Source organism: Lytechinus pictus, chromosome 17, assembly GCF_037042905.1.
Source record: "Lytechinus pictus isolate F3 Inbred chromosome 17, Lp3.0, whole genome shotgun sequence".
Classification (NCBI taxonomy): Eukaryota; Metazoa; Echinodermata; class Echinoidea; order Temnopleuroida; family Toxopneustidae; genus Lytechinus; species Lytechinus pictus.
Genome location: NC_087261.1, coordinates 26251141 through 26276729, shown reverse-complemented (window position 1 = coordinate 26276729; position 25589 = coordinate 26251141). Strand labels below are relative to the sequence as shown.

The 25589-nt window shown below is 37.5% G+C and overlaps 1 protein-coding gene across 2 annotated transcripts; it reads left to right on the top strand.

The window, feature by feature from the left end:
- The first annotated feature begins 442 nt into the window (after window positions 1–442).
- On the top strand, window positions 443–25089 carry LOC129280751 (CYFIP-related Rac1 interactor B-like). 2 transcript variants are annotated; one of them, XR_010296289.1, is made up of 9 exons: window positions 443–555; window positions 4247–4368; window positions 6792–7034; window positions 11266–11340; window positions 12944–13063; window positions 14196–14275; window positions 16422–16548; window positions 18132–18419; window positions 18490–18704. XR_010296289.1 is itself a non-coding variant. In XM_054916758.2 (9 exons), the coding sequence occupies exons 1-9, from the start codon at window positions 483–485 to the stop codon at window positions 21056–21058; spliced, it is 981 nt and encodes a 326-aa protein (XP_054772733.1). In that variant the 5' UTR covers window positions 443–482; the 3' UTR covers window positions 21059–25089. The 2 variants fall into 2 exon arrangements, 1 of the variants encoding a protein (XP_054772733.1); XM_054916758.2 differs by lacking the exon at window positions 18490–18704 and adding an exon at window positions 20989–25089 and having other exon boundaries at window positions 18132–18202.
- Window positions 25090–25589: the final 500 nt, after the last annotated feature.

Below are 25589 nucleotides of genomic sequence, written 5' to 3'. Positions count from 1 at the left end.
TTCAGTAGCTTTTAACTGTTATTGCAAATTTGTTATGATAACAAAGTTTTATGAAACAGGGCCCCAGAAGGGTGTCCCTGACTTCACATTGTTTGATTATGTTGGCTAAAATGTTGTCCAATCAGGTCTCCATGTATATTTGATATGGTGTCCTAAATGAGCAAATGTTTACCATAAAAAAGTTAAATTGGTGATTTTAAGTCTTGTGTCATCTTGTGGCACACCAGAGTCTTATAACACAAAGGTTAGCGATTGATTGTACGCTCGATTTTCACGATTAATTATACATCATTTTTCTACAATGTACAGTCAATCGTGAAATCGGGTGTACGATTAATCGCGAACCTTTGTGTTACGGGCCCCTGGTCTGAAAAATTACTTGAACGTGGACAATCATTCCATTAACTTAACTTTATTTTATTGTATATTTTTTTCTCTTTGCAGAAACTTTCTAATTTCGTCAGACACCCAAGCCAGACGCCATGGGCAATATTCTAAGACTGTTAGCGCGAGATGAGCCCCCTGATAACCCACAAGTATACATAAATTTTGAAGGTTAGTGATTGATTTATTATCATCATGTGGAGCGTTGTGGCCCAGTGGATCAGTCTTCTGACTTTCAAACAGAGGGTCGTGGGTTCGAATCCCAGCCATGGCGTAATTTCCTTCAGCAAGAAATCTATCCCCACTGTGCTGCACTCAACCCAGGTGAGGTGAATAGGTACCTGGCAGGATTAATTCCTTGAATGCACTGAGCGCTGAAAGGCAGCTCGAGCTAAAGCCAGGGTAATAATATAAATAATTAACAATGCGCTTCGGAATAGATTATTTCTAGATACTGTAGATGGCACTATATAAATGCCTATTATTATTATCATCATCATTTATTTTAGTCTGCTGTTTTCCTCTAATACAATGGTTAATCGACTCTCGCGCCATGGTGACGGTCCTTCCTTCCACTTCTGTCTGTCTAAAGCATCCTTCTTATTCAGACTAACCATTTCAATTATTAACTTGTTTGCATAATCAAGTGTTAGTTATAATGAATTGAAAGAAAGAGAGAGAGAAAAAAAATGAATTGCAAAGGAGAGGAAAGAAAATAATACCAGATGAAGTCATAGGCATTAGATCTATAAGAGAGTTAAGATTGCATGTTATAAAAGGAAAACCTTTTTTATATCTGAAATCTATGATTTTGGATATTTGCAATATAGTGTCAAAATTTTGATATTTTATTGATATAAATATACATGTATCATCATTTGTTGTAGCCCCATCAGTGGTAAAAGCAGTGGTAACACAAGGGTTTTTTAAATATTTTTTTCATGGGGGGGGGGGGGGGCTAGCCCAATTTTGCTACATTGTATTACAATTGATACTACACCCTATGGGAATTTGAGGGGCTCTCTTAAAGTTTTCCAGGGCTCCGTAGAGCATTTTGGGGGTGAATTGGCCATAAGCCCTCGTGTAAGTTTTTCCCCCTGGGTGACACTGCTTTTCGTTATCAGCCAATCAACCGTCAAGGTTCCCATGGAAGTTATCATTGATCGTAATACTGCAGATGGTTAGTTTTGTGAAATGGGGGCCCCGCCCCCTGGTTTTGCTCTAGAAAAGCTGTTAAAAGAAACTTTAATATTTCATATATGAAAGTGTTTGGTACTCTTGATTTATACTTTACACAAACTCCCAACACAAACATGAGTGGCATTTTAATTGCTCATTGAAAGTAGGGATAAATCTGTGCATGGAAGTTTGCAGTACAAACACCATGTATGTACAGGAGTCCTGAAAAGGACAGAGGTGGTTTTTGATAACGCAAACTTCCATAGTATTCTCCACGATAAAAACCTTTTATAAAGATCATCTTAAATCTGTGTAATTGATGCCTACTTTAAATTTCCCATTTTTTTCTAATAATTTTTAGTTTTTAGAGGGGGGAATTAGTAACAGTTGCCTATCTAGGGAAAATATAGCACATGGGGCATAGTATGTGAAAGGCAAAAGTAAAAAAAAAATGCAAATATTTAAAATAAGGTTTTAATGATAAATAAACCAAAGATGCATCTAGTGTAAAGTCAAAGAGTTAGGAAGGGCATTATTTCTGTCTGTTTTATAATAAGCCTTTGTTTTTCCTAGAATTGTAACTGGAAAAAAAAATAGCAGAACCCAATAATTAGAAAGATGATAGGAAATCTCAACTTGACATGAATTACACACATACAACCTTTACATGGGATGTGAGGGGGGGTTAAGGATTGTTTTTGTCAATCTGTGTTCTGGGCTGTGTTGCCCGATCATAATTCTTACAAGTTTTTCTTTAAAAAAAATTTCATCCTGGAATTCACTCTTTTTTTATATATTTTTTTATTTGGAGAAATTATATACTTTGATTCATATGTAGCATTTTAGTATGTGTAATAAGAGAGAAGGGTATGATTTTGAGAATAAAAAACCCAGTAAAGATCTATGGGGTCTTAAACAAAGAGTTATGTGAGACATAGGGGGTGTTGCAAGAAAAAAATTGCAATCAATAGCAAATATTCTGTTGCAATTTTATAATTAATAGATCAATTTTAACTGTTGCAAATTCACATTTTATTTCAAAACTTATGATTGATTTAGGGACCAAAGATAAACTTGCAATTGATAGCAAGTTTCTTGCAATGCCCCAATAGAGTTGCACTTCAATTCCGAGTTACGTGCGGTATAGAAGGCATCACCACATTGGCCTAGTAGAGGACGTGCACTACTGCATATTAATCAATAAGATTGCATGTTAAGCCCCTTTCACAATTGACGTACGACCTGTTTACGACCACCTGCAACAGTTTTTTCTTGTTGTTGCACGATCGATCCCTTGGTGTCTTGCGAGCACTCGCAGTCGTTGTAGACGATCGCACAAACTCGAGGTGGTCGGAGGTGATCGTGACTGGTCGCATCTGAACTTTGAACATGTTCAAAATCCAAACGCGATCAAATACGATTGATTCACTCGCAACAGGTCGTACCATCGGTCGGGCGATCATCGTGTGAGTGTTGTTCAACGTTGTACGACTTGGTGCGAGAGGTGGCACAACTAAGTATAGTCGCATTTAGTCGACTGGAGGTCGTACAACACTTGCACATGTGCTGGAGACCTACAGAGACCAGTCTTGCGACTGGGTGCGATAATATGAGACTGTTGCAAGACCGATCGAAATTACGGCTTACTACATTCCACTACAGTTGCATTCGCATGTATGCGACCGTTCAGCCCCTTTCACAATTGACGTCCGACCAGTTTACGACCGCCTGCAACAGTTTTTTTCTTGTTGTTGCACGATCGATCTCTTGGTGTCTTGCGAGCACTCGCAGTCGTTGTAGACGGTCGCACGAACTCGAGGTGGTCGTGGCTGGTCACATCTGAACTTTGAACATGTTCAAAATCCGAACGCGATCAAATACGATCGATTCACTCGCATCAGGCCGTACCCGGGGTCGTACCATCGGTCGGGCGATCATCGTGCGAGTGTTGTTCAACGTTGTACGACTTGGTGCGAGAGGTGGCACAACTAAGTAGTCGCATTTACTTGACTGGAGGTCGTGCAACACTTGCACATGTGCAAGCGACCTACATGTACAGAGACCTGTCTTGCGACTGGTTGCGATAATAATATGGGCCATAAGACTGTTGCAAGACCGATCGCAACGGCTTACAACATTGCACTACCATTTCATTCGCATGTATGCGACCGTTCCACTCGCAATCCCTCGTGCAACACTCGCATGTGATCGCACGAGCACAATAAGAGCATATGCGACTTACTCGTGCAACGGGGTTTACTGGTTGTTTTTGTTGTACGACAGCTGTTGCAACTGTGAAAGCCTCTGTGCGATCTTATGAGATGACTAGCGATTGATGCCTGTTGCAGCCTGTCGCACGACCAAAAGGTCGCAAATGGTCGTACGTCAATTGTGAAAGGGGCTTTACATATCATGTGAGCTTCAGCATTTAAACATAACTAAAAGTGACCCCCCCCCCCTTCTCGATATTAAGCATTTTTGTGAATACAATTCAAAATTATACATTTTTGAAGTTCAGTCATGAGAGATACATGTATTTACAGTAGTTTTAGTAATTTTTATTGTCATAAATACAGATTCCTTCCTTTCGTTCTTTCTTTCTCTCTTTCTGTTCTTCCTATTTTTTTTGTCTTGATTTTATTTCCCATCACGGTCACCTCTCTATTTCTCTTTCTCCTATTAGATGCACAGCCGACAGAGCAGGAGAGAGAAATATTTGAGAGGACGGCCGATATTCTCATAGAACTAGACACCATTCTACAGGATGTACAGGATTACAAAGGAGCAGGAGAAGAAATCAGACAGGTAGGTAGCGCTTTCTTTTAAAAGTTGGACAATTGAGTCTTCCCGTTAGGCCGGGGGTCCACAGGGTCGAGGAATAATAATAATAATATTATGCTTTTATAAAGCGCTTAATTAATTGGAATGACATGTCTTTTAAGCGCTTTACAGATATATTATTACCCTGGGCATCGGATTCAATCAGTCATTCCCGCACACAATGTGTGCACATCTGAATAATAATAATAATTATTATTATTATGATAATAATATGCAACATTAATGTGGCGCTTAATACAATATTTCTAAGCGCTGCGTACTATTACCCCGGCTTCAGCATTCGAGGAATTTCTTTCTACTACTTACCCATTTACTGCACTTTGGTGGAGAGTGACAAATATGGATGCGAGTGTTACGTTGGGATTCGCACCCTGATATAATCCTTGAAGTCTCTTTGAATAGTAATTATCTCTGGATCCATCTCTATACATACAGTAATCACTTCATGAAATAACTATGGCTTACCTGACCTTGAACCAACATTTCAACTTCCCAGGCTTCCTTTTTACTTCCTGTGAGGTCATAGGAGGTTAGATACAATACTTGGGCAGGAAGTAGGTTGTCTATGTATTTGTGTATCCATGTCTTGGGGAAGCATTAGCACGAATTGACAAACGTGGTTTTGAAAACCCACGGTTGAATCCATGGTTTATGCAGATTTTCTGTATAAATTACGCTTAATTTAGCGCATATCGGGCGCGTGTATAAAACATGTCCAATGCTGATGCGCACTTTTGTCACAGTGCGCAAAATTGAGGCCTGTTACCATGGTAAGATACACTATTTTATTCATGAGTCCAGTGTTTGAAGAGTGGACTCATTATTCAAAACAGTGGACTCATGAACTACGAGTTCTCGATCAAGTTAGACAAAGTCAACCAGGAGCTCCTCAACGCACTGTGCATCGGCGCAGATTCCCCCGTGCAGCAGCTGGAACAGAAGCAAGCGCTCGCGAAGCAGTTCGCTCAAGTCCTCCACTTCACGTTAAAGTTTGATGACCTCAAGGTACGAACAGATCTTGTCAACTCTATTCTGAATTCGGGGAGTGTTTCATCAACATTTCTGTCCGACAGGTTGTTGGACTCATTATTCAAAACAGTGGACTCATGAATTTAGCGCATATCGGGCGCGTGTATAAAACATGTCCAATGCTGATGCGCACTTTTGTCACAGTACGCCAAATTGAGGCCTGTTACCATGGTAAGATACGCTATTTTATTCATGAGTCCAGTGTTTGAAGAGTGGACTCATTATTCAAAACAGTGGACTCATGAATGAAATAGCGTGGATAACCACGGCAACAGGCGTCGATTTGGCGCAGTGTGACAAAGGCGCGCATCAGCATTGGACATTTTTTTAATATACGCAGTAAATACGCGTAATCTTTACAGATAATCTGCATAAACATGGACTCAACCGTGGGTTTTCAAAACCACCTTTATGAATTCGGGCCATTAAGTCTTCAATGAAAAGTTTAACAATCTATCTTTTATGTTGCTTTATATTATGCATTTGTGAATTATTATAATTATTATTATTATTTTTTTTTTTTTTGGGGGGGGGGGTGAGGGAGAAGTAATTGATGCATTTTTCTTACACCACTGTTGAATGGCAAGTATGGCATATATCAATGTATGTTTCCCCTTTTGTTTGAATGCAAAAAGTACACTGAAAAATAAAAAGCATAGTACTATAAATCTAATCATTCATTTATTCATTTCATGTATTTTCCACAATCAAAATACAAAACGTATATCTCATTCTTAAATATTTAAAGTAATTTCATAATTAATAGATGCGGATAAAAAGGCTATAAACAGCCTAGAGCCTTACATTCAAAATGGAGAGACCTAAAGTGAAACAAGAGCTTGTTGTGTATAGGCCCTACCAGTTGTGGAAACGATCTCAAAATGAGTTCAAACAAAATCCAATAGAATTACCACCAAAGTGTTAAGTATGAATAAATAAAAATATATGTGCCAATAGGCTGTGGAAGAAATTGTGTATTTGCTTTAATAGAAATGAGCAAAATAAGCACAGAATTCCATCAAATGTCAGGTATTTTTCCAAGCAAGATCAATACACTGTCCCACATATGCCTTTCTGTGTTAGTGATCATCAGAATTATTGGTTATTAAATAAGATTTCATGATTTCACAAAGATAGGTTTACAATTGTTATACCAGATGTAGATCAATGACGATATTGCAACCATTAATCTTGATTTAAAAGGCTTTGTCATGAAATAATCGTTTACTGCAACTGCTTTCTGTTACCTTTAATACTGTAAATCATGGATGAAATGGCATATATCTCCTTCTCTCTCCCTGCCTCTTTCGTTGAACTATCCATTTATCTCTCTTCTCGCGCTCCATCTCACACTCCAGGCCATCACATCGCCGCGAGACAACGACCTTCAACAGAACGCCTGGGCTTCAGTGTGCCCTCTGGTGGCCAGACTCAAAAGGTACTACGAGTTCTCGATCAAGTTAGACAAAGTCAACCAGGAGCTCCTCAACGCACTGTGCATCGGTGCAGATTCCCCCGTGCAGCAGCTGGAACAGAAGCAAGCGCTTGCGAAGCAGTTCGCTCAAGTCCTCCACTTCACGTTAAAGTTTGATGACCTCAAGGTATGAACAAATCTTGTCAAGTCTATTCTGAATTTGGGGGAGCGTTTCTGTACGACAGGTTGTCAGATCTGATAACTATCCTTGATTTTGATTGGCTGAGAAGCATCAGATAAAACAGACTTGTTGGATAGTACGTCTGACAAGTCCTTTGATGAAACGTTCCTCAGGGCCGGGTATCACAAAGGTTGGCGATTAATGGCTAAAGGAAATGGCCTATCATCATCATTGTTACATTTTGCTCAGCAGACTGACTAGGAACCAATCAGAGCTGTTCTTTCAAATTAGTGGTTGATCTCTAACCTTTGTGTTACGGGGCCAAGGAGAGCGCTTCATTTTTTTCGCTTGTGAGACAACTATCCTTGGTTTTGATTGGGAAGCACTGTTCCTGTGGTAATTGTCAGATGATACGTCTGGTAAGTCCTTTCATGAAATGTTTCTCAGAATTAATCAGAAGAGCGTTTCACTTTCATCTACATTTGTTGTCTGTCAACCTGTTGGCTCTGAAAGCTATCCTTGATTTTGATTGGCAGACAAGCACAGGCATCAAACGAACTGTTACTATGGTAACTGTTGAATAAAACATACTTTGTGGGATAAAACATCTGACAAGTCCTTTCATCTTTCATTAAATGCCATGAGTGACAGTGACAATAAAATTCATGTCCCTACTTCTTAATTCAGGGGAGCGTTCCATGGAAGGACTTGTCAGACGTTTTATCCGACAAGTCCTGTTTTATCTGACAGATACCATGGAAAGAGTGCTCAGCCAATCAAAACCAAGAAAATTTGTCAGATCTGACAAATTGTCAATAAAATAAATGTGAATGAAATGCTCCCCAGGTTAAGCATGACTGAAGACCATTGTTCTGAAAGTAACACAAAAACTGAATATGGATCACTTTAATAGACAATAACAGTAATATACAATAAAAGCAACAGTTCCCGCCTCTACAACATTAAGAATATTGTTTAAAACAGCAATATTGTAAGTAGCAGCAGTAGCAATGATTACCCAACATGAACAGCGACGACATCAACAATCAGCAAAAAATTTGATGAGGTCATTGAGGCTAAGTTTGTTATTTATTTGTCAATATCAATTGTATAATTCATTTGCAAATTTGGTATAATTAATAAACATCACCTCCACTGAGATAGGGTATGTAACCTTGGTCATAATTTGTCATTATGTTTGTTTGTATATTTGGAGTGTTGGGCCTGCGCAGACATGACATTGTTTGTATCACCAGCATTGTAAAAATCATCACTGGCATATGAGAGTAATATCACTTAAAGAAGAAAGTCCACCCTAATGACATGTTGATTTGAATGGAGGATTAAAATCAAACAAGACCAGCACTGAAAGTTTCATCAGAATTGGATGGAAAATGAAAAATTATTACATTCCCTTCACAATTTTTCTAAATATTGTCATAGAAACATGAAAGAATTAGTGACTGTGTGGGCTTAGTGACTCTCTCATTCGCTTACAGACCATGATGTGAATATTAATTGTTTAAAAAAAACCTTACAAATTACATATAAATCTCTTTTTTACCTCCAACTTCAATGATTATATTTCCTGTGCTATGCTAGTCTGGTTTTTATATATTTGTTCAAATCAAATAATGATAATTGGCTTTTATATAGCGCTTTATCAATCTCTTGACTGCTCAAAGCGCTTCACAATTATTATTACCCGGTTACTGGTTTCATAGCTTTTTTCGCAGCCTGTTAGGTGTACATTTGCACAGCTACATGTACATGTATGTCAAGTGAATGTACATGTACTTAATCACATGGTCATAGATTAATAAATATTTGTGGTTACTACCCTCGTTCATAATTGGCAGTCGGTGGTTGAGTATATTTTTAGTTTTGGTATTAAGGCCCTGAAAGTAAATTTTAATTAAAATTCATAATTAGATTATTTGAATGTGTATTCTCTAAAAACAGTTATGATATGAAGGATATGAAAAATGAAATGATTAAATAAATCAAAATTTTCACAAAATATAACAGTTGAAGAAAGACTAAATCACCCATTTACACCTTTGTGAAATTGGCATTTTAGATGATGCAGGAGTTTAACTCATATTTTATTGACACTTTACATGAGCTTATTAGCTTTGCATATCATCTTCACTCTCTTTGTCATCAACATCCTTCTCTTCATCATCATAATCACTATCGTCATGTTCATCATCATCATCACCACCACCATCACCATTATCATCATCACCATCATCATCATCATCATCACCACCGCCATCACTATCACCATCATCATCATTATCATCATCATCATCATCATCATTATCCCATCATCATGATCATCATCATCAGCATCATGATCATGATCATCACCATCATCATCATAATCACCATCATCACCATCATCATCATCATCATCACCACCACCATCATCATCATCATCATCACCACCACCATCATCATCATTATCACCACCATCATCATCACCATCATCATCATCATTATCACCATCATCATTATCACTATTTATACATAGCACCACCACCACCATTGGCATCATCATCTTCCTCCTCCTCATCCCCCTCCTCCTCCTCATCATCATCGTCACCACCGCCCATCATCCCCATGACCACCACCATCATTTTCCCCTTCATCATCCTCCTCACCACCACCACCGCCATCACTATCACCATCATCATCATCATCATTATCATCATCACCATCATCATCACCACCAACATCATCACCATCATCATCATATCATTATCACCATTTATACATAGCACCACCACCACCATTGGCATCATCATCTTCCTCCTCCTCATCCCCCTCCTCCTCATTATCATCATCATCGTCACCACCGCCCATCATCCCCAAGACCACCACCATCATATTCCCCTTCATCATCCTCCTCACCACCATCATCGTCACCATTACCATCAATCATTCAGATCCGGACCACAGCTGATGTCACAATAGACAAAGTTCATTGTGTCAATGTTCCATGTGTATATGATTGTATAAAAACTCTGTTTACCGATAGATTAGTCAGAATACATATGTACGTGGAATTGACAATATGTAAACAAAACATGGACAAATATATCTACATGTAGGTATTCATGGGTAAATACCTGACCATTGAAGCCAGGGTCGTATCGAGGTCAGACTTCTAGTTTGTTTTTAATCCTTGTTTACATTATGGGCTAATTACTGTTGATCTAGATTCAAAATTGCTACAGCCCCTAATCATGGACGATGACTCAAGCTTGCATTTGAATGGATTCACTGATAATACCAATGATTTTTTTCTTCTTCATGAACATTTTTTTCAGGGAGGGGGGTAGTCTGCAGGCACAGACCCTGATTGAAACTTTGATCGGCAAGTGTGTCTCCACGCAAAGACTAACACATACAAAACTTGCTGTTTCAATTCAGGGCCTTCAGTACACAAGGCATGAGTAGGCTGCACATTCAGACCCTTAAGGGTTTGCACAGCAGACTAGAGGGGGGGGGGTGATTTTTGTTTATTTCCCACTTGCTAGGTCGGGCACTTCCTTATATCTTTGAGAGTACACTGTGCAGAAAAGAAGAGCACCAGACCAGAGGGCCGTTTCATAAAGCTGTTCGTAAGTTAAGGGCGACTTTAAGAACGACTGTTGATCCTTTCTTACGCGCTAAACCATTGCCAATGAATATACCATTGCCAATGAATATACCATTTAACACGAGAAAGGATCACCAGTCATTCTTAAAGTCGCTCTTAACTTACGAACAGCTTTTTGAAACATCCACCAGGGCCCCGTCTTACAAAGAGTTACCAATCTCAACTGTATGGAAATCCAACAATGTCACAATTTTGAAAAAGGAAGTTTGCAAAATGTCTTTTGTAAACAAAGAGAAGCACCCTAAAATGTCAAGAAAACAATGAATGTATGAATATATAGCATATCTAGAAAATATTTTGAACAAAACATACATTTTAGATGTTGACGTTACCGGCCGTCCATAGAACTTGTGATTGATCGGATCAATCGTAACTCTTTGTAAGATGGGTCAAGATCACTACATCTGTAGGTGGTTTGTATAGTTTGTCTTTCACCAAAATTCTTTTTTGTTGGCATGTTGAAACATGCCAATCTTTCTTGTATTGGTCGTATGATATATGCCTGTAATCTTTTGAAATTGTGTTACCAGTCTGTCATTATCCTTATATATATATTTTTTTTTTATCTAGATGACGAATCCATCAATACAGAACGACTTCAGTTACTACAGACGGACGTTAAGCAGAACAAAGTTGGCAAACCAGGTCGGTATTATCTACCTTCTACCCTGTCCAATTGTATCTGGTTCCCACTGTCATGTGATCTTTTAGGAATGCCACAATTCGGCCTTTCGTATAAACTGATCATGAAATTTTTGAACTTATCAATAAATTCATGCTATCAACATGATTGCCACTGCTGATCTGATATGATGTGACACGATGGGATTCAATCGCTATAACTACTCTACAATGAAGGAAAATTGCCAATTCGTCCACTCACCACATGGTCTACCTTCATTTAGTCTAATGCCATTTCGTCCAACATTTCGTCTAACAACCATTTGGTCCAATCATCACTTCACTTCGTCTAATCACCAGTTCGTCTATTACCATTTCGTCTAATAACCAGTTGATCTAATACCCATTTTCTTTTCCTTCATTTTGCACAATTAACACTTTAGTATAATTAGACCAAATGGTATATGGATTAAATGGCTATTGGACCAACTGGTTATTAGACGGAATGACATTAGTCTAAATGAAAGTAGACCATGTGGTGAGTGGACAAACTTATGGTAGACCAAATGATGGTAGACGAGTTGCCAATTGGACGAATTGGCATTAGACGAATTGGAAATAAACCACGATGAAGACCACTGTTTCAGTTGTGGCACAAATAGTGAGAGAGGGAACTAGATATAAAAAGGTTGGGAATCATTATTCATTACAGGGATGTAGTCGAGGCCGATACTTCCGAGTCACGAGGCCGCTACAGAAAAGCTTCACCCAGAGACTATGCACATGTGCCTCGGGCCAATGCAGAGGCCGGCAAAATGTGGCCTCGAGGCCGGCTCGCTTCGTCTGAATCCTTTGACTACATCCTTGTCATTCAAGATTTGAATGAAGCATGATTTAAAACGTTTCTATATCCATGACGAAGAAGACGACGACCAGAACACACTTGTCAAAACGTTGAGTTTGGGTGGTCCTTTTCAGGATCAACATATGCCCAAGAAAGAATACACGGTGTACCGTGAAACCACTACACTCGAGTCATGTTATGTTATTACCGTGACTCGGTTGCTAATGGGGACCATGTTTCACGAACTACACCCAAATTTATGAATGATCTGTTTCCCTTTCTTGGATGGTAAAGCAAGTTCACATTTTGGGATTCTTTATTGATTGACATGTATATAGATGAATCTCCTGTTAAAACAAATTCTCCAGTTTTGCGTGTTGTATATTTTGTTAATATTTTACAAATCTGTATTTATGTGGAGCGTTGTGGCCCAGTGGATTAGTCTTCGGACTTTGAAACAGAGGGTCGTGGGTTCGAATCCCAGCCATGGCGTAATTTCCTTCGGCAAGAAACTGATCCACAGTGTGCTGCACTCGACCCAGGTGAGGTGAATGGGTACCAGTAGGAAGTAATTCCTTAAAAAGCTGTGTGCGCTATGAACGCCTAGCTTACTGTAGCTGGGTAATATAGGAGCGCCTTGAGCACCTAACAAGGTGGATATGTGCGCAATATAAATACCCTATATTATTATTATAAATCTACTGTTAGTTATATCAAGTTCTCCAGCTTTCCATGATGTATTTGTTGATATTTTACAAATCTGTATTTATTCTGATTTTTCAGCCTGATCCTAATAGGGTAGCAGTGAACAATGAGATGGCCAATAAGATGTCATTATTTTACGCCCATTCCACACCGATGCTCAAGACCATTGTAGATTCAACAATCAAGTTTGTATCATCGGTACGTATTATTGACTAGCACACTAGGGCCCCGTCCTACAAAGGGTTGCGATTGATCCAATCAACCACAACTATGGAAGCCAGCACCGCCAACATCTAAAATGCTTGTTTGTTCCGAATGTCTTCCAGACATGAATGTATACTCGTACATTCATAGTTGTCTTGACAATTTGGTGTGCTTGTCTTTGTTTACAAAGGACGTTATGCAAATTTCTGGTCGGAAAAGTTATGACAATGATGGATTTCAGTTTAGTTGAGGTTGATTGGATCAAACGCAACTCTTTGTAAGACGGGACAAAGGTACACAAAGTTACAAGGGATTGTACTTATACCAATCATATCTCTTTCGTTAACACTGACCTTATAATTATACTAATGCTTTGATGATTATGGGCCTTGTTATGGGTAGTAGAATGTTTTGTAACGGTTTCATATAGAAGAGAGTCACCCTTTTTGTGCTTTATTTTTCAATCGAAGTCATGTGCTGGATGTGATGTCATGTAGGGGTTCAATTTTATGTCGGGGGGGGGGGGGGGAGGGGGGCCATGCAATGAAAGAGGACCAAGGGGGTTAATGAATGTAGTACATGTCAACATATCCTGGCATCCCATTTGCCACTTGCAATGACACAGTCTCCATCACTCGTAATTTTCAGAAAAGCATTAAAAATCTTTGTTGTAGTTTTAAGATTATATATATCCAGTGAATTAATGCATTGTAAGCACCAGGGGAAAATTTACATTGGGGCTCAGGGCGAGTTCACCCCCAAAATGCTCAAAAGATACCTGGGTCCCGTGACACAAACGTTAGTGATAAATCGTACGTCTGATTTTCACGATTAATTGTACGTTGTAGTCTTTGCAATCAATTCTATATAAAAATCATACAATGATTTCTAATCTTTGTGTTACAGGCCACTGGAAGCTCAAAAAGGGAGCCCTGGAAAATCCTTCTTAATTGTTGCAATTTTGCAGATCTAGGCCCCCGAAAATAAATGAATAATTATTTGCCTGAAAAGTGCAGGAAGAGTAGTGGCTACAAAGTTCTTGTTTTTCGTTTGATATATAGCCTGTGCAACCACCAATTGTTTCTTTGGACCTGTTTGTTTGCATTGTTTTTTTTAAATGTTTCAGAATAAGGAGGTCTGGTGCGAGAAGACTACAGATGTTCTCAGTACGATGGCACAGATCTGTAGGGTCATGATAGACAACCCGTGAGTTTTTTTTTTTTTTTCAATTCAGTCAATAACATTTTTATCGCATTTGCGGTTGTCTAGTGGTTACGACTGTTTATTTCCTATTGGTCTAATGCCAATTCATCCAATTACCAACTTGTCTACTATCATTCGGTCCACCATCGGTTGGTCTACTATCCACACAGTCTCATTGCCACTTCATCCACTCACCATTTCATCTAATATAATTGACATTAATGTAACAGATTTAGATGTATGATAATATTTTGACAACTAACCGTGATTTAAAAGACTTTCTCATGAAATAATTGTTTGCTGCAACTACTGTCTTTTACCTTTAAAGGTCAAGTCCACCCCAGAAAAAAATATTGATTTGAATTTTTAGTGAAAAATCAAACAAGCATAACGCTGAAAATTTCATCAAAATCGGATGTGAAATAAGAAAGTTATGGCATTTTAAAGTTTTGCTTATTTTTCACAAAACAGTGATATGCACGACTCAGTGCCATGCAAATGAGTCAGTCGATGATGTCCATCACTCACTTTTTCTTTTGTTTTCTATTGTTTGAATTATACAATATTTCAATTTTTTCAGATTTGACAATACTGGGGCCAACTTGACTGAACCATATAGTATTAAACAATGCTAATTCCACCTGTTCAGGGAGGAATTAATCGTTGTTTCATTTGACAATGAGGATAAAATTAGAATATTTCATATTTCATAAAATAAAATACAAAAGAAATAGTGAGTGGATGACGTCATCAGTTTCCTCATTTGCATACCGACCAGGATGTGCATATAACTGTTTTGTGAAATTAAGCGAAACTTTAAAATGTCATAACTTTCTTATTTTACATCCGATTTTGATGAAATTTTCAGTGTTATGCTTATTGGATTTTTCTATTTTTATTCAAATCAAATTTTTGTTTGGGTGGACTTGTCCTTTAAGTATCGCTAAATTTTCACCAGCATGTATGCATCACCATTATGCTTTTGTAATATTGTAATTTTCAATGAAAGTTGAGTATAGTTCAGATTATTAACCCTTTACCAAAATTTCAGGCAGGCTTGAATGGGATCCCCAGGTCTGTATCGACATTACAGATTCTACTTGCAGTTTCCTATCCATTGTCACTTAAGATTTAGGCAATATATCAATTTCAGTTTTATTTCCAATACTCCCAGCAGGTGATTTGTATTCAGTTACTGAGTCATGATCTTGAACCATTCATAAATCATAATTAGTTCTTAAATCACCGTAATTTCAAGTTTTGAAAGCCAATTAAGCAACACCTATAAATCCCATTTATGAAATATTTGACACTCGAAGACAAAGCATCATTCCAAGTTAGTGCAATTACCTTGCATTACTGTGAGGAGACTTCTGATAAAATAAGGTCTAGATTTATTTCATTTTTTTGCCGTAGCAAAGGAAAGTAATTTGGGTGAGTTAGGCTAATTTTTTTTAAAGATATATGAAAGAGCTCTTAGACTTAGACCTATTTTTTATGGAGATCAAGGATTGTTCTGGAACAAGTGCCCTTAGATTATGTTATAGATGATACCTTTTGCCTGTTCTCATTAACTTTATTTGAAAAGGTGTTTAAATTATATAAAACTTAGGATTGGTCAGCTAATAGTTTTTGTTAAATTCGATACAAAATTTAAAAGTAAGGAGAGTTATTAGGGTCAGTCGGGCTACAACAAACAAAGCTTTTTCTTCCTTTTTTTTTCCTAAGTGATTAGCACTGAAAACAAGTATAATCATTATTGTACAAGAAAGTGGTCCCAAATTTTCTTTTGCTGCTGTCCTTCCTATTTGGTGCCTTTGTAGCGTGCTATAGGAGAAAGGAAGAAATTAAATTTTATTTATTGATTTGACATTTGGATAATAAGCATAAAATGAAAGTGACACCTAATTGCTAACTTCAGTTTTGCCATTGTCCTATTCAGTAATTTGTAGCTGGCTCCTAAGAAAGCAGCTCTAGGATAAAAGTATCATAAAAAGAGAGAGGTACCTAATTTCCAATCTCTGTTTTGCTGTCGTCCTTTACATTGACTTTGTAGCTCAGTTCCAAGGAAGAAACACTAGGATAAAAAGTATCATAAAAAGAGACTGATACTTATTTTCTATTCTGTTTTTGCTGTTTTCCTCTACAGTGACTTTGTAGCTCGCTTCCAAGAAAGGAACACCGTTCTCTTTTGCCTGCGTGTCATGGTTGCCCTCATCATCCTCTATGATCATGTTCATCCCGTCGGAGCCTTTGACAAGAGCGCCCCCATCAACGTAAGTTTTTTTGTTCAATAATATTTTTCATTCTAACCAACAATAAAGGAAATATTGATATTTCCTTTTGTGGGGCCCGTATCACAAAACTTAGCAATCATCGTAGAACTTTTTTTTAACGATTGATTGCATTGACTACAATGTACAACCTTCGTGAAAATCAAGCGTACGATTGATTGCTAACCTTTGTGTTACAGGATCCTGGTCATGCTTTTATATCTGTGGTAGAGTGCACATGATGAATATTGTAATCAATTTAAGCCCTTCAATGTAAACTAAAGAAAGGTATAGATATTTCAAAGTTGAATAGTTTGGTAGACTCACAATACGGTGCGCCATCTATTGGTTGCAGCGGACAGGCCGACATTCTCAGTGCCTCGTGGGAAAAAGTCGACATCTGTTTCGTGCTAGTGCATGCGTGCAATTATGCGCACAGTACATAAGCACTGTGAGCTGCCTGCACGTGAGCACAATGTCGACCCTGAAGTTGGAAATTTTGCATGTTCATTGCAACCGATAGACGGCGCACCATATTGTGAGTCCACAGAATTGTTTTTCATTATTGAAAAGCATGGATATTCATGGTGGAGCGGTGGAGCGTTGTGGCCCATTGGATTAGTCTCCAGACTTTGAAACAGAGGGCCGTGGGTTCAAATCCCAGCCATGGCGTAGTTTCCTTCAGCAAGAAATTTATCCACATTGTGCTGCACTCAACCCAGGTGAGGTGAACGGGTACCTGGCAGGAATTTATTCCTTGAAATGCCGAGCACGTGAAAGCTGCTTGAGCTACAGCCGGGGTAATAATATTCAAGTCCTTTGGAAGCGCATAGAGACGTGATTCATAATGTGTTATGCGCTATACTATACTAGAACTGACTATTATTATTATTCATAAGATGGTAGTGTGTAGGGGGTGGGGGCTCAGGGAACATGCCCCATGTGCCAAAATAGGCAAAAAGGAAATGGGGGGAAGAAAAAAAAAATTGAGTTTCTCTCAAACAACCAAAGAAGCTACTAGTGTAAAAAGTTAGAAGGGGCGTGAATGTAATGCTGATCCTTGATGTCACATGTTGGGGACGCAATTTCACCACTTCTGTTTTTTTTTTTTTTTTTACAAACAACACTGGTTTTATGGGAAGAGAAAAGAGGTGATTAAAATATGTTATGATTTTTATTTTGTTCCACTTATTAAAATATTTATTATTTTTATTTTGTAGTAAATTTTTTTTTTGAAGTACTGATCCAACAAAAAGTTGAGCAGGTTCTCAAACTTGACAATAATGTTACAGGTTGAGAAAGAGATAATTTATTCATATTTTGTGTTTTCTTTTTCTTTCACAGGTTAAAAGTTGTGTAAAAGTACTGAACCAACAAAAGCTGAGTAGGTTCTCAAACATTACAATGATGTTACAGGTTGAGAAAGAGATAATTTATTCATATTTTGTGTTTTCTAATCCAATCCAAAGGTCATTTGATATAGCGCCTTTTCTTTTCGGCCACTAAAACAATAATTAAACACCTTGGAATGGTCATCTTAGTCCATGCAATTCATTGTTGTTTGATTGTTTCTTTTTGTTTCACAGGTTAAAAGTTGTGTAAAAGTACTGAAAGAACAGGAACCAACAGAGGTTGAGCACTTACTCAATGCACTGAGGTGAGTGCTTTTGATTTCATCACAACTCATCACCCCTTCCCATCTAGAGCTAAAAATGTTGATGTGACGGCATATGTGACCGACCACCCCAAAACCACCAATAAGTCGCCAGGGAAGGTTCTCTGTTAATAGCCAAAATATTTAATTGGTCTTCAAAAAGCCAAAATTCAAAACTGAGCTTGTCTGTAGAGGTATTTCTTTATGTACTGTAAATATTGTATAAAGTTTGAATAGAAAACAAGATACAAGAGTTTCTTTGACTCAAGTTTTTGCAGACTGCTTGGCAGTTTCATTGAAATTGCACATCTTATGCTTGAGTGAAGAAAAACCTTCAAAATTGTTTTCTCCTTATTTTCTGAAGCTTTCGCTTTGTTTTTCTCTGCATTCAATTAAAAATTTGAGTGAGGTTATTGTTGATCAAGTTTGACAAATCATATATCAGTTTAAAAGGATATGCTTGTTTGAAGGACAAGTCCACCCCAACAAAAAAATTGATTTGTATAAAAAGAGAAAAGTCGAACAAGCACAACACTGAAAATCGGATGTAAAATAAGAAAGTTATGACATTTTTTCAATTCAATTATTCAATTCAATTATTGGTGATTTTTTACCTGATTGCTAAGAAAGCATGAATGCTTGTAAGCAAGCAACCAGAGGACCGACGGCTTAAGGTCCTCTCCGAAGGACCTGGTACTGAGGATTAATGCCTTACCAAAGGGCACTAGCGCACCAAGTGGGAATCGAACCCGGGTCACCGGAATACGAGTCCCCCGCTCTACCGACTGAGCTATCGCGCCTCCTTAAATTTTAAAGTTTCGCTTAATTTCACAAAACAGTTATATGCACATCCTAATCGGTATGCAAATGAAGAGACTGATGACATCATCCACTCACTGTTTCTTTGGTATTTTATTATATGAAATATGAAATATATATTAATTTTCTCTTCATTGTCAAGTGAAACAACGATTACATGTAATTCCTCCTTGAACATGTGGAATTAGCATTGTTTAATACTATGGTTCAGACAAGTTGGTCCTTATTGTCAAATCTGTAAAAAATGAAATATTGTATAATTCAAACAATAAAAAAAAAGAAATATTGAGTGAGGGACATCATCGACTGTCTCATTTGCATGTCATTAAATTGTGCATATCACTGTTTTGTGAAAATAAGCGAAACTTTATAATGTCATAACTTTCTTATTTTACATCCAATTTTGATAAAATTTTCAGCATTATGCTAGTTTGATTTTTCTCTATTTATTCAAATCAACATTTTTCTGGGGTAGAATTGACCTTTAAATTCAATAAAAATCTCAAAATTCATTTTGGGTGACTTATTGTTGGATTTGGGGTGGTTTGTCACATATTGGTCAGCTGAAACATTTTGGCCAGGCAAAAGATGAGGATTGATATCTTGTTTTGACATCTGTATTGTTCATTTATAATTTATCATACATTTGCATGGAGTACGTTATTTCATGGTATGTTAGTTTTATTTTTGTGGGAAAGCATAGATAATCATGATCATCCTCATCATGATTTCATTGTTTTGCCCCTGCCCATAGTAGGTAGTGCTGGGGGCATAAATTTATTGTGAAGGAGGAAAATTAAAATGTTTTTGAAAAAAAAGAAATTCTAAATATGTCATTCATGCATGCTTCAATCCACCAAGCTTTGGTCTCTATTTCCGTTTTAAAAAATTCATTTGTGAAGAAATGCTTATCGGGGCTTTGTAATACAAAACATTGCAATTGATTTTAGTACGAATTATGATTGATCGCATTGAGCAAAATGTACAATCCACTGTCACATTAGTCATACGACCAATCAGTAAGGCCCGAATTCACAAAGGTGGTTTGTGAAAACCACCGGTTGAACCCATGATTTATGCAGATTTTCTGTATAAATTGCACTTAATTTGCCGCGTATACTGAAAAGTGCCCGATGCTGATGTGCGCTTTGGTCACAGTGCGCCAAATTTATGCATGTTACCGTGGTTATCCACACTATTTTATTCATGAGTCCACTCTTCAAACAGTGGACTCATGAATACAATAGCGTGTCTAACCATGTTAACAGGCGTCCAATTGGCGCACTGTGACAAAAGCGCGCATCGGCATTGGAATTTTTTATATACGCGCTAAATTAAGCGTAATTTATACAGGAAATCTGCATAAACCATGGATTCAACCGTGGCTTTTCAAAACCACATTTGTGAATTTGGGCTTAAGAGTTTGCGTTTCGGGACCTAGACATTCAGGGAACCTGTTCAAGGAACACTGGCTGCATCTTATGTAGTAATTTGAAGTGGCTCTCTAATTCATTTTTGTTTTCTGGCTCTTAAAGAGAAATTCCAGTAGTTGCAGTAAACACTGATTTCATGAGAAAGTCTGTAAAACCAGGCTTAATTGTCAGTATATCATCGAGGATCTAGATCTGGTACAGTTACATAAATTGAACTTTGTGAAATCTGGAAATCTACGCTGAAAAATGTTCAGACTGAACTTCCCCAACACAGATAAGCGCACGTGGGACAGTGTATAATTATTGCTTTGAGCGTCGGGCCCGACGCTCTACCCGAATCCTGTGCTTATTTGCTGATTTCTCAGCAATTACACAATTTCTTCCAGAATCCTTTGGCACATGCGTTTTATTTATACAAACAGACACTTTGGTGGTCATTTCATTGGATTCTGTACGAACTCATTTTGATATCGTTACCAAAACTAGCATTTACCTTTAACTAATAAAAGATGATAATTTTGTCTTCTGTGTTCTCAGGTACAACTCAAAGCACCTCAATGACCAGGATACACCAAATGGAATCAGAAAAGTGCTGCTCGTATCGTAGGCGACGTCGCCTTCGTCATCGCCCTCGACGGCGTCATCGATGACGTCAACATCACAGTCTCTATTTTGTACAAAGCCCATTCATTCCTTTTTAGTATCCTCTGTATATACGTCTTTTTTTTTCTTGGAGTGGAAGAGGAGAGGAAAAATTTGAAAGATGAAGATGAAAAATTAGTCGCAGAGAGTCGCATCTCAGGAATTTAATTTCGAAGGTAGATCAGCATCCAGGGCCTTGTTTCACAAAGAATTGCGTTAAACTGCAACTCAAAAATCGATCGCAGCTCTGAAATATGCCTGTGGGATTGGATGAAAAGCAAGTTGCGTTTGATTTTTGGGGAGTTGCGTTTGAATGCAACTCTTCCTGCGACAGGCCTTAGTTAATGGAAGACAAAGCAGGATAAGGAAAGGTTTTTTTTTTCTCTCTCACTTAATGCAAGGTCTTCTTACAAGATATTTAATTACTGCACAAATTGGAAATGCAGTGTGACGTAGGTTCTTCTTTTTTACCGTGCCGTTGCAGTGGTGTGATACAAACTTGACAGATTGGCCCTGTGAATTTAAATGGGTCGTGATGAAATTTTGTTTCTTCGGATTTCTGTTACTCCTTTCCAAATTTGTCCTTCATTACTGTTATTAGGCCCGCACCCCACTACACAATCCACCTGCATCAGTATGCTAGAATTACTTAAAGGGATGGTTTGGGCTGAAAATATTTACATCTAAATAAACAGAGTAAAATTCACAGAGCATAATGCTGAAAATTTCATCAAAATCGGATAACAAATAACAAAGTTATTGAATTGTAAAGTTTGGCATTATTTTGTGAAAACAGTTTTATGCCCATCGTCGTGAATATTCATTAGGTGGGCTGATGATGTCACATCCCCACACTCCCTTTTCTCATGTTACTACATGAAATCATAAATGTTTCATTTTTTCATACATGTGTAAGTGATGTGTTCCATTATGATGAAATAAGTTGCGGCAATAAATAACTAATACACTTAATCAGTTGTCAATGTAATTGTTTTAATTTTTGGTAAAAATGTTTTGAATAAACCTAATTTCGAATAATAAAATACAAAAGAACATGTGGGGATATGACATCATCAGTCCACCTAATGAATATTCATGAAGACATGCCTAGAACTGTTTCATCTGAATAATGCAAATCTTTAGAATTAAATAACTTCGTTATTTGTTATCCAATTTTTATCAAATTTTCAGCATTTTGCTCTGTGAATTTTACTCTATTTATTAAGATATATATATCTCCAGACTGGACCATCCCTTTAAGTAGCTTGCAGGTAGATGATGTAGTGTGGTGGGCTTGATTTGGATGTATCTATTTTAAATACAATTCCTGACATTATTTGTGAAATACTATTTATTCTTACCTTTCTGAAAGTGGAAGGCATCATTTTTTGGTGTGAATATACTGCTCTTAAGATGTCATTTTGTGTAAGATACTGATCCGACTCGTACTGATATTGTGGACGGACATTTGTAGATACCTCTATTCTCTCTCTCGATCTCCTCTTTTTTTTTTTGATGTGTACAGTTGAAGTAAATTATAGTACGGATGGATGGTTCGTAGATAGAGCTGTCAGATATGCAGTGGTAGGCTAAGGATGTCATGTTTCCGTTTAAGAAAGTAATAGTTGATGATTTAAGATGTTTCTGTGTCTTCGTAAAAGGGGGATGCCTCGGGTTTGAAGCTAGAGCAGCGTGGATCTTTGCAGTTGCCAGAAATACTTGTATCTGTAACAGAGACATCATGTGGGGTAAGCTGAGACGATGTCCCAGTGAGACATTCTTCGGCAAGGCCTGTGTAGCTTCGGGCAACTGTCCGGCAACTAGCCTTCGGGCAACCATGGAAAGTGAGATAATGAGTTTACCATACGGCTGTTTCCAGTGGCTTTAGCCATTACATAACCTCTGCTGGTCACAAATTTCACTCTTCTCTGGGCAGATGATAACTGATACCCCGTTTAGATCTATCTCTCTCTGGTGTCACACTAGACGATCGTCTGGAGCAAACACGGTATGAAATTCCCTATCAAAACACGAGGTGCACATTGGGGCCGTTGAATTCATCTGCGGTGATCGCGAGGTACATCACGTCCCTTTGGACTCGCGAGTTGCGTTGTCATGGTAAAATGTCAATTAAGGAGGAAAGCGCGCGCTGCGCATCGATCGCTCGGATGTAGGAGTTCCGTTTACTATGTCGAGTTTACGCCGAGACCGTTTAGATCTACAGTCTAACGGAGGATCACGCCGTGTGACCTCGCGATCATGCTTGACTATCTAGGGTAATATTTACCTTGCGATTACCTCAGACCTGCGGTAACCTCCTAGGATACCTCGCATTTGGTGGTAGATCTAAACGGGGTATGAGTTAATTGCACCGGCTCCTGCCTGAAGGTTCACGCTTGCTGATTATAAGGATAATGTGTAAATATCGATGAAAGATATAGGAATGGATTGAAATAAAAGACAAATAGGACTAGGGAAAGGTGCACATGCAATATATTGTGCAAAGCTCTTTATAGAACCACACTTATGTAGATGTACGATGTTACTATTTGATATCATGTACAGTATTTGCAAATAGATATAAAAATATATTTTACTGGAAAAAAAAATTGTGGGAAATATTTGTTACTCAGTCTACATAAAATATGTATATTATAAGATTTGTTTAGGAAGAAAGGAGAACTTTATTTGAAGCTGAAAGAGAAAAAATCATCTATTTAATATGAAATTGCCTCATTTTTTCCCATAGTGGATTTGTACTTGATACACTTTACCTGCAGGTTAAAGATAATTTTTCTATTTTCTAGTTTATAGATGAACTTTATTTGATGTATTTTTCTGAACCGATTGCATGATCTATTGAACTACCATAAAGATGTTTTATCTTTTTACTTCTTATTGTATGTATTTATGTGGTGATTGTGAGTGCATTTCAAATAATACTTCTTCAGAATGCCTATGATGTGCGCATACATTCGTAATTCCAAAGCTTCGTTATTCCGAAGGTTCGAATATTCCGAAGGTTCGTTATTCCGAAGGATCGTATTTCCGAAGGTTCGTAATTCCGAAGGTTCGTTAGTCCGAAAACGAAATGAGGTTCGTAATTTCGAAGGTTCGTTAGTCCGAAAACAAAGTGAGGTTCGTAATTCCGAAGGTTCGTTAATCCGAAAAAGAAACGAGGTTCGTTTGTCCGAAAACTAAATGGTTAACTAACCTTATTTCGTTTTCGGACTAACGAACCTTCGGAACAATGAACCTTATTTCGTTTTCGGATGAACGAACCTTCGGAACAATGAACCTTATTTCGTTTTCGGACAAACGAACCTTCGGAACATCGAAGCTTATTTCGTTTTCGGATTATCGAACCTTCGGAATAACGCCACAAATGTTCGGATTAACGAAACCTTTTACGTTTTCGGATTAACGAACATCGAGGTATAGGCAATTTGCGTGTTTCGGAATTACGAACCTTCGGAATAAAGAACCGTCGGAATTATGAACCTTCGGAATTACGAAGTGTAACCATGATGTGTGGTAAATATGAAATGTCCATTTTGGAAAAAAAAATATCATTATCATGTCAAAATGAGACGCACCATATGATGTTCTGCAGATGTGTATGATATAATCATTGTCAGAATGGTCATGTTTATATAAAATCAGCACTATTTTGATCAGTGTTTGGTGATCGTTGATGTCCTCGGCATATATGCGGATTCATCAATTTCTGTTGATTATTTATTGACTGTTCATTAAAGTGGATCAAAGAGTTTATACAAAAACAAAAACATCAACAAAAATAAGTTTTTTATAAAAAAAAAAAATCCTACATTGTTTTGTTTATTTCCATGTGCTCAGCATACATGCAAAATCACAAACCTTTGTCGATTATTTATTCATTTTTTCATGAAAATTCAACAAAATTGTCCAACATTCTTTGATGTACTATCATGTTTTTAGCAAAAGTGCAAATCACCAACTGCTGTTAATCATTTTAAGAAATTTCAACAAATCGTTTCAAAATATCATTGATAAATAATCAAACTTTCTTGTAGAATTTCCAATAATTTTTTTTTTTATGTCGCTTTAAAAAAACTTCCAACAAAATTTTCAAGTGGTAATCTTAAGAAAAAAACTGCTATTGATGATGCTTCTGTGTGAATAAACTTTTAAGAATGTTTACTTTGATTTATAGTCTCTGCAGATATTAAAGTCATTGAGATACTCGTATTTAATCAAAGCCCAGTTAGGCAGTGCCCTTTCGGAAGGTTTGAATTAAAATGACCTCGGCCCAGAATTAAGTTTCACAGTCAGCTTTCATTGGAAAATACTAAAAATGAAAAACAAGTCATTAATATAGGTTTCTATTTGTTTCTTAGCAAGTCCAAATTATTGAAATTTTCTTTGCTATTATCATATTATACATTTTGAATATTATGACCTACATGATATATGTTTACTTTTAAGCAATCACCATTAATATCAGCCTTTTAGAA

What these genes read in the sequence shown, in the direction of transcription:
- LOC129280751 (XM_054916758.2), top strand. Translation starts at nt 483, where the DNA reads ATGGGCAATATTCTAAGACTGTTAGCGCGAGATGAGCCCCCTGATAAC. An exon ending in AGTATACATAAATTTTGAAG is followed by an intron (nt 556 to 4,246) that starts GTTAGTGATTGA and finishes TTCTCCTATTAG; the next exon opens with ATGCACAGCCGACAGAGCAG. An exon ending in ACAAGAGCGCCCCCATCAAC is followed by an intron (nt 16,549 to 18,131) that starts GTAAGTTTTTTT and finishes TTTGTTTCACAG; the next exon opens with GTTAAAAGTTGTGTAAAAGT.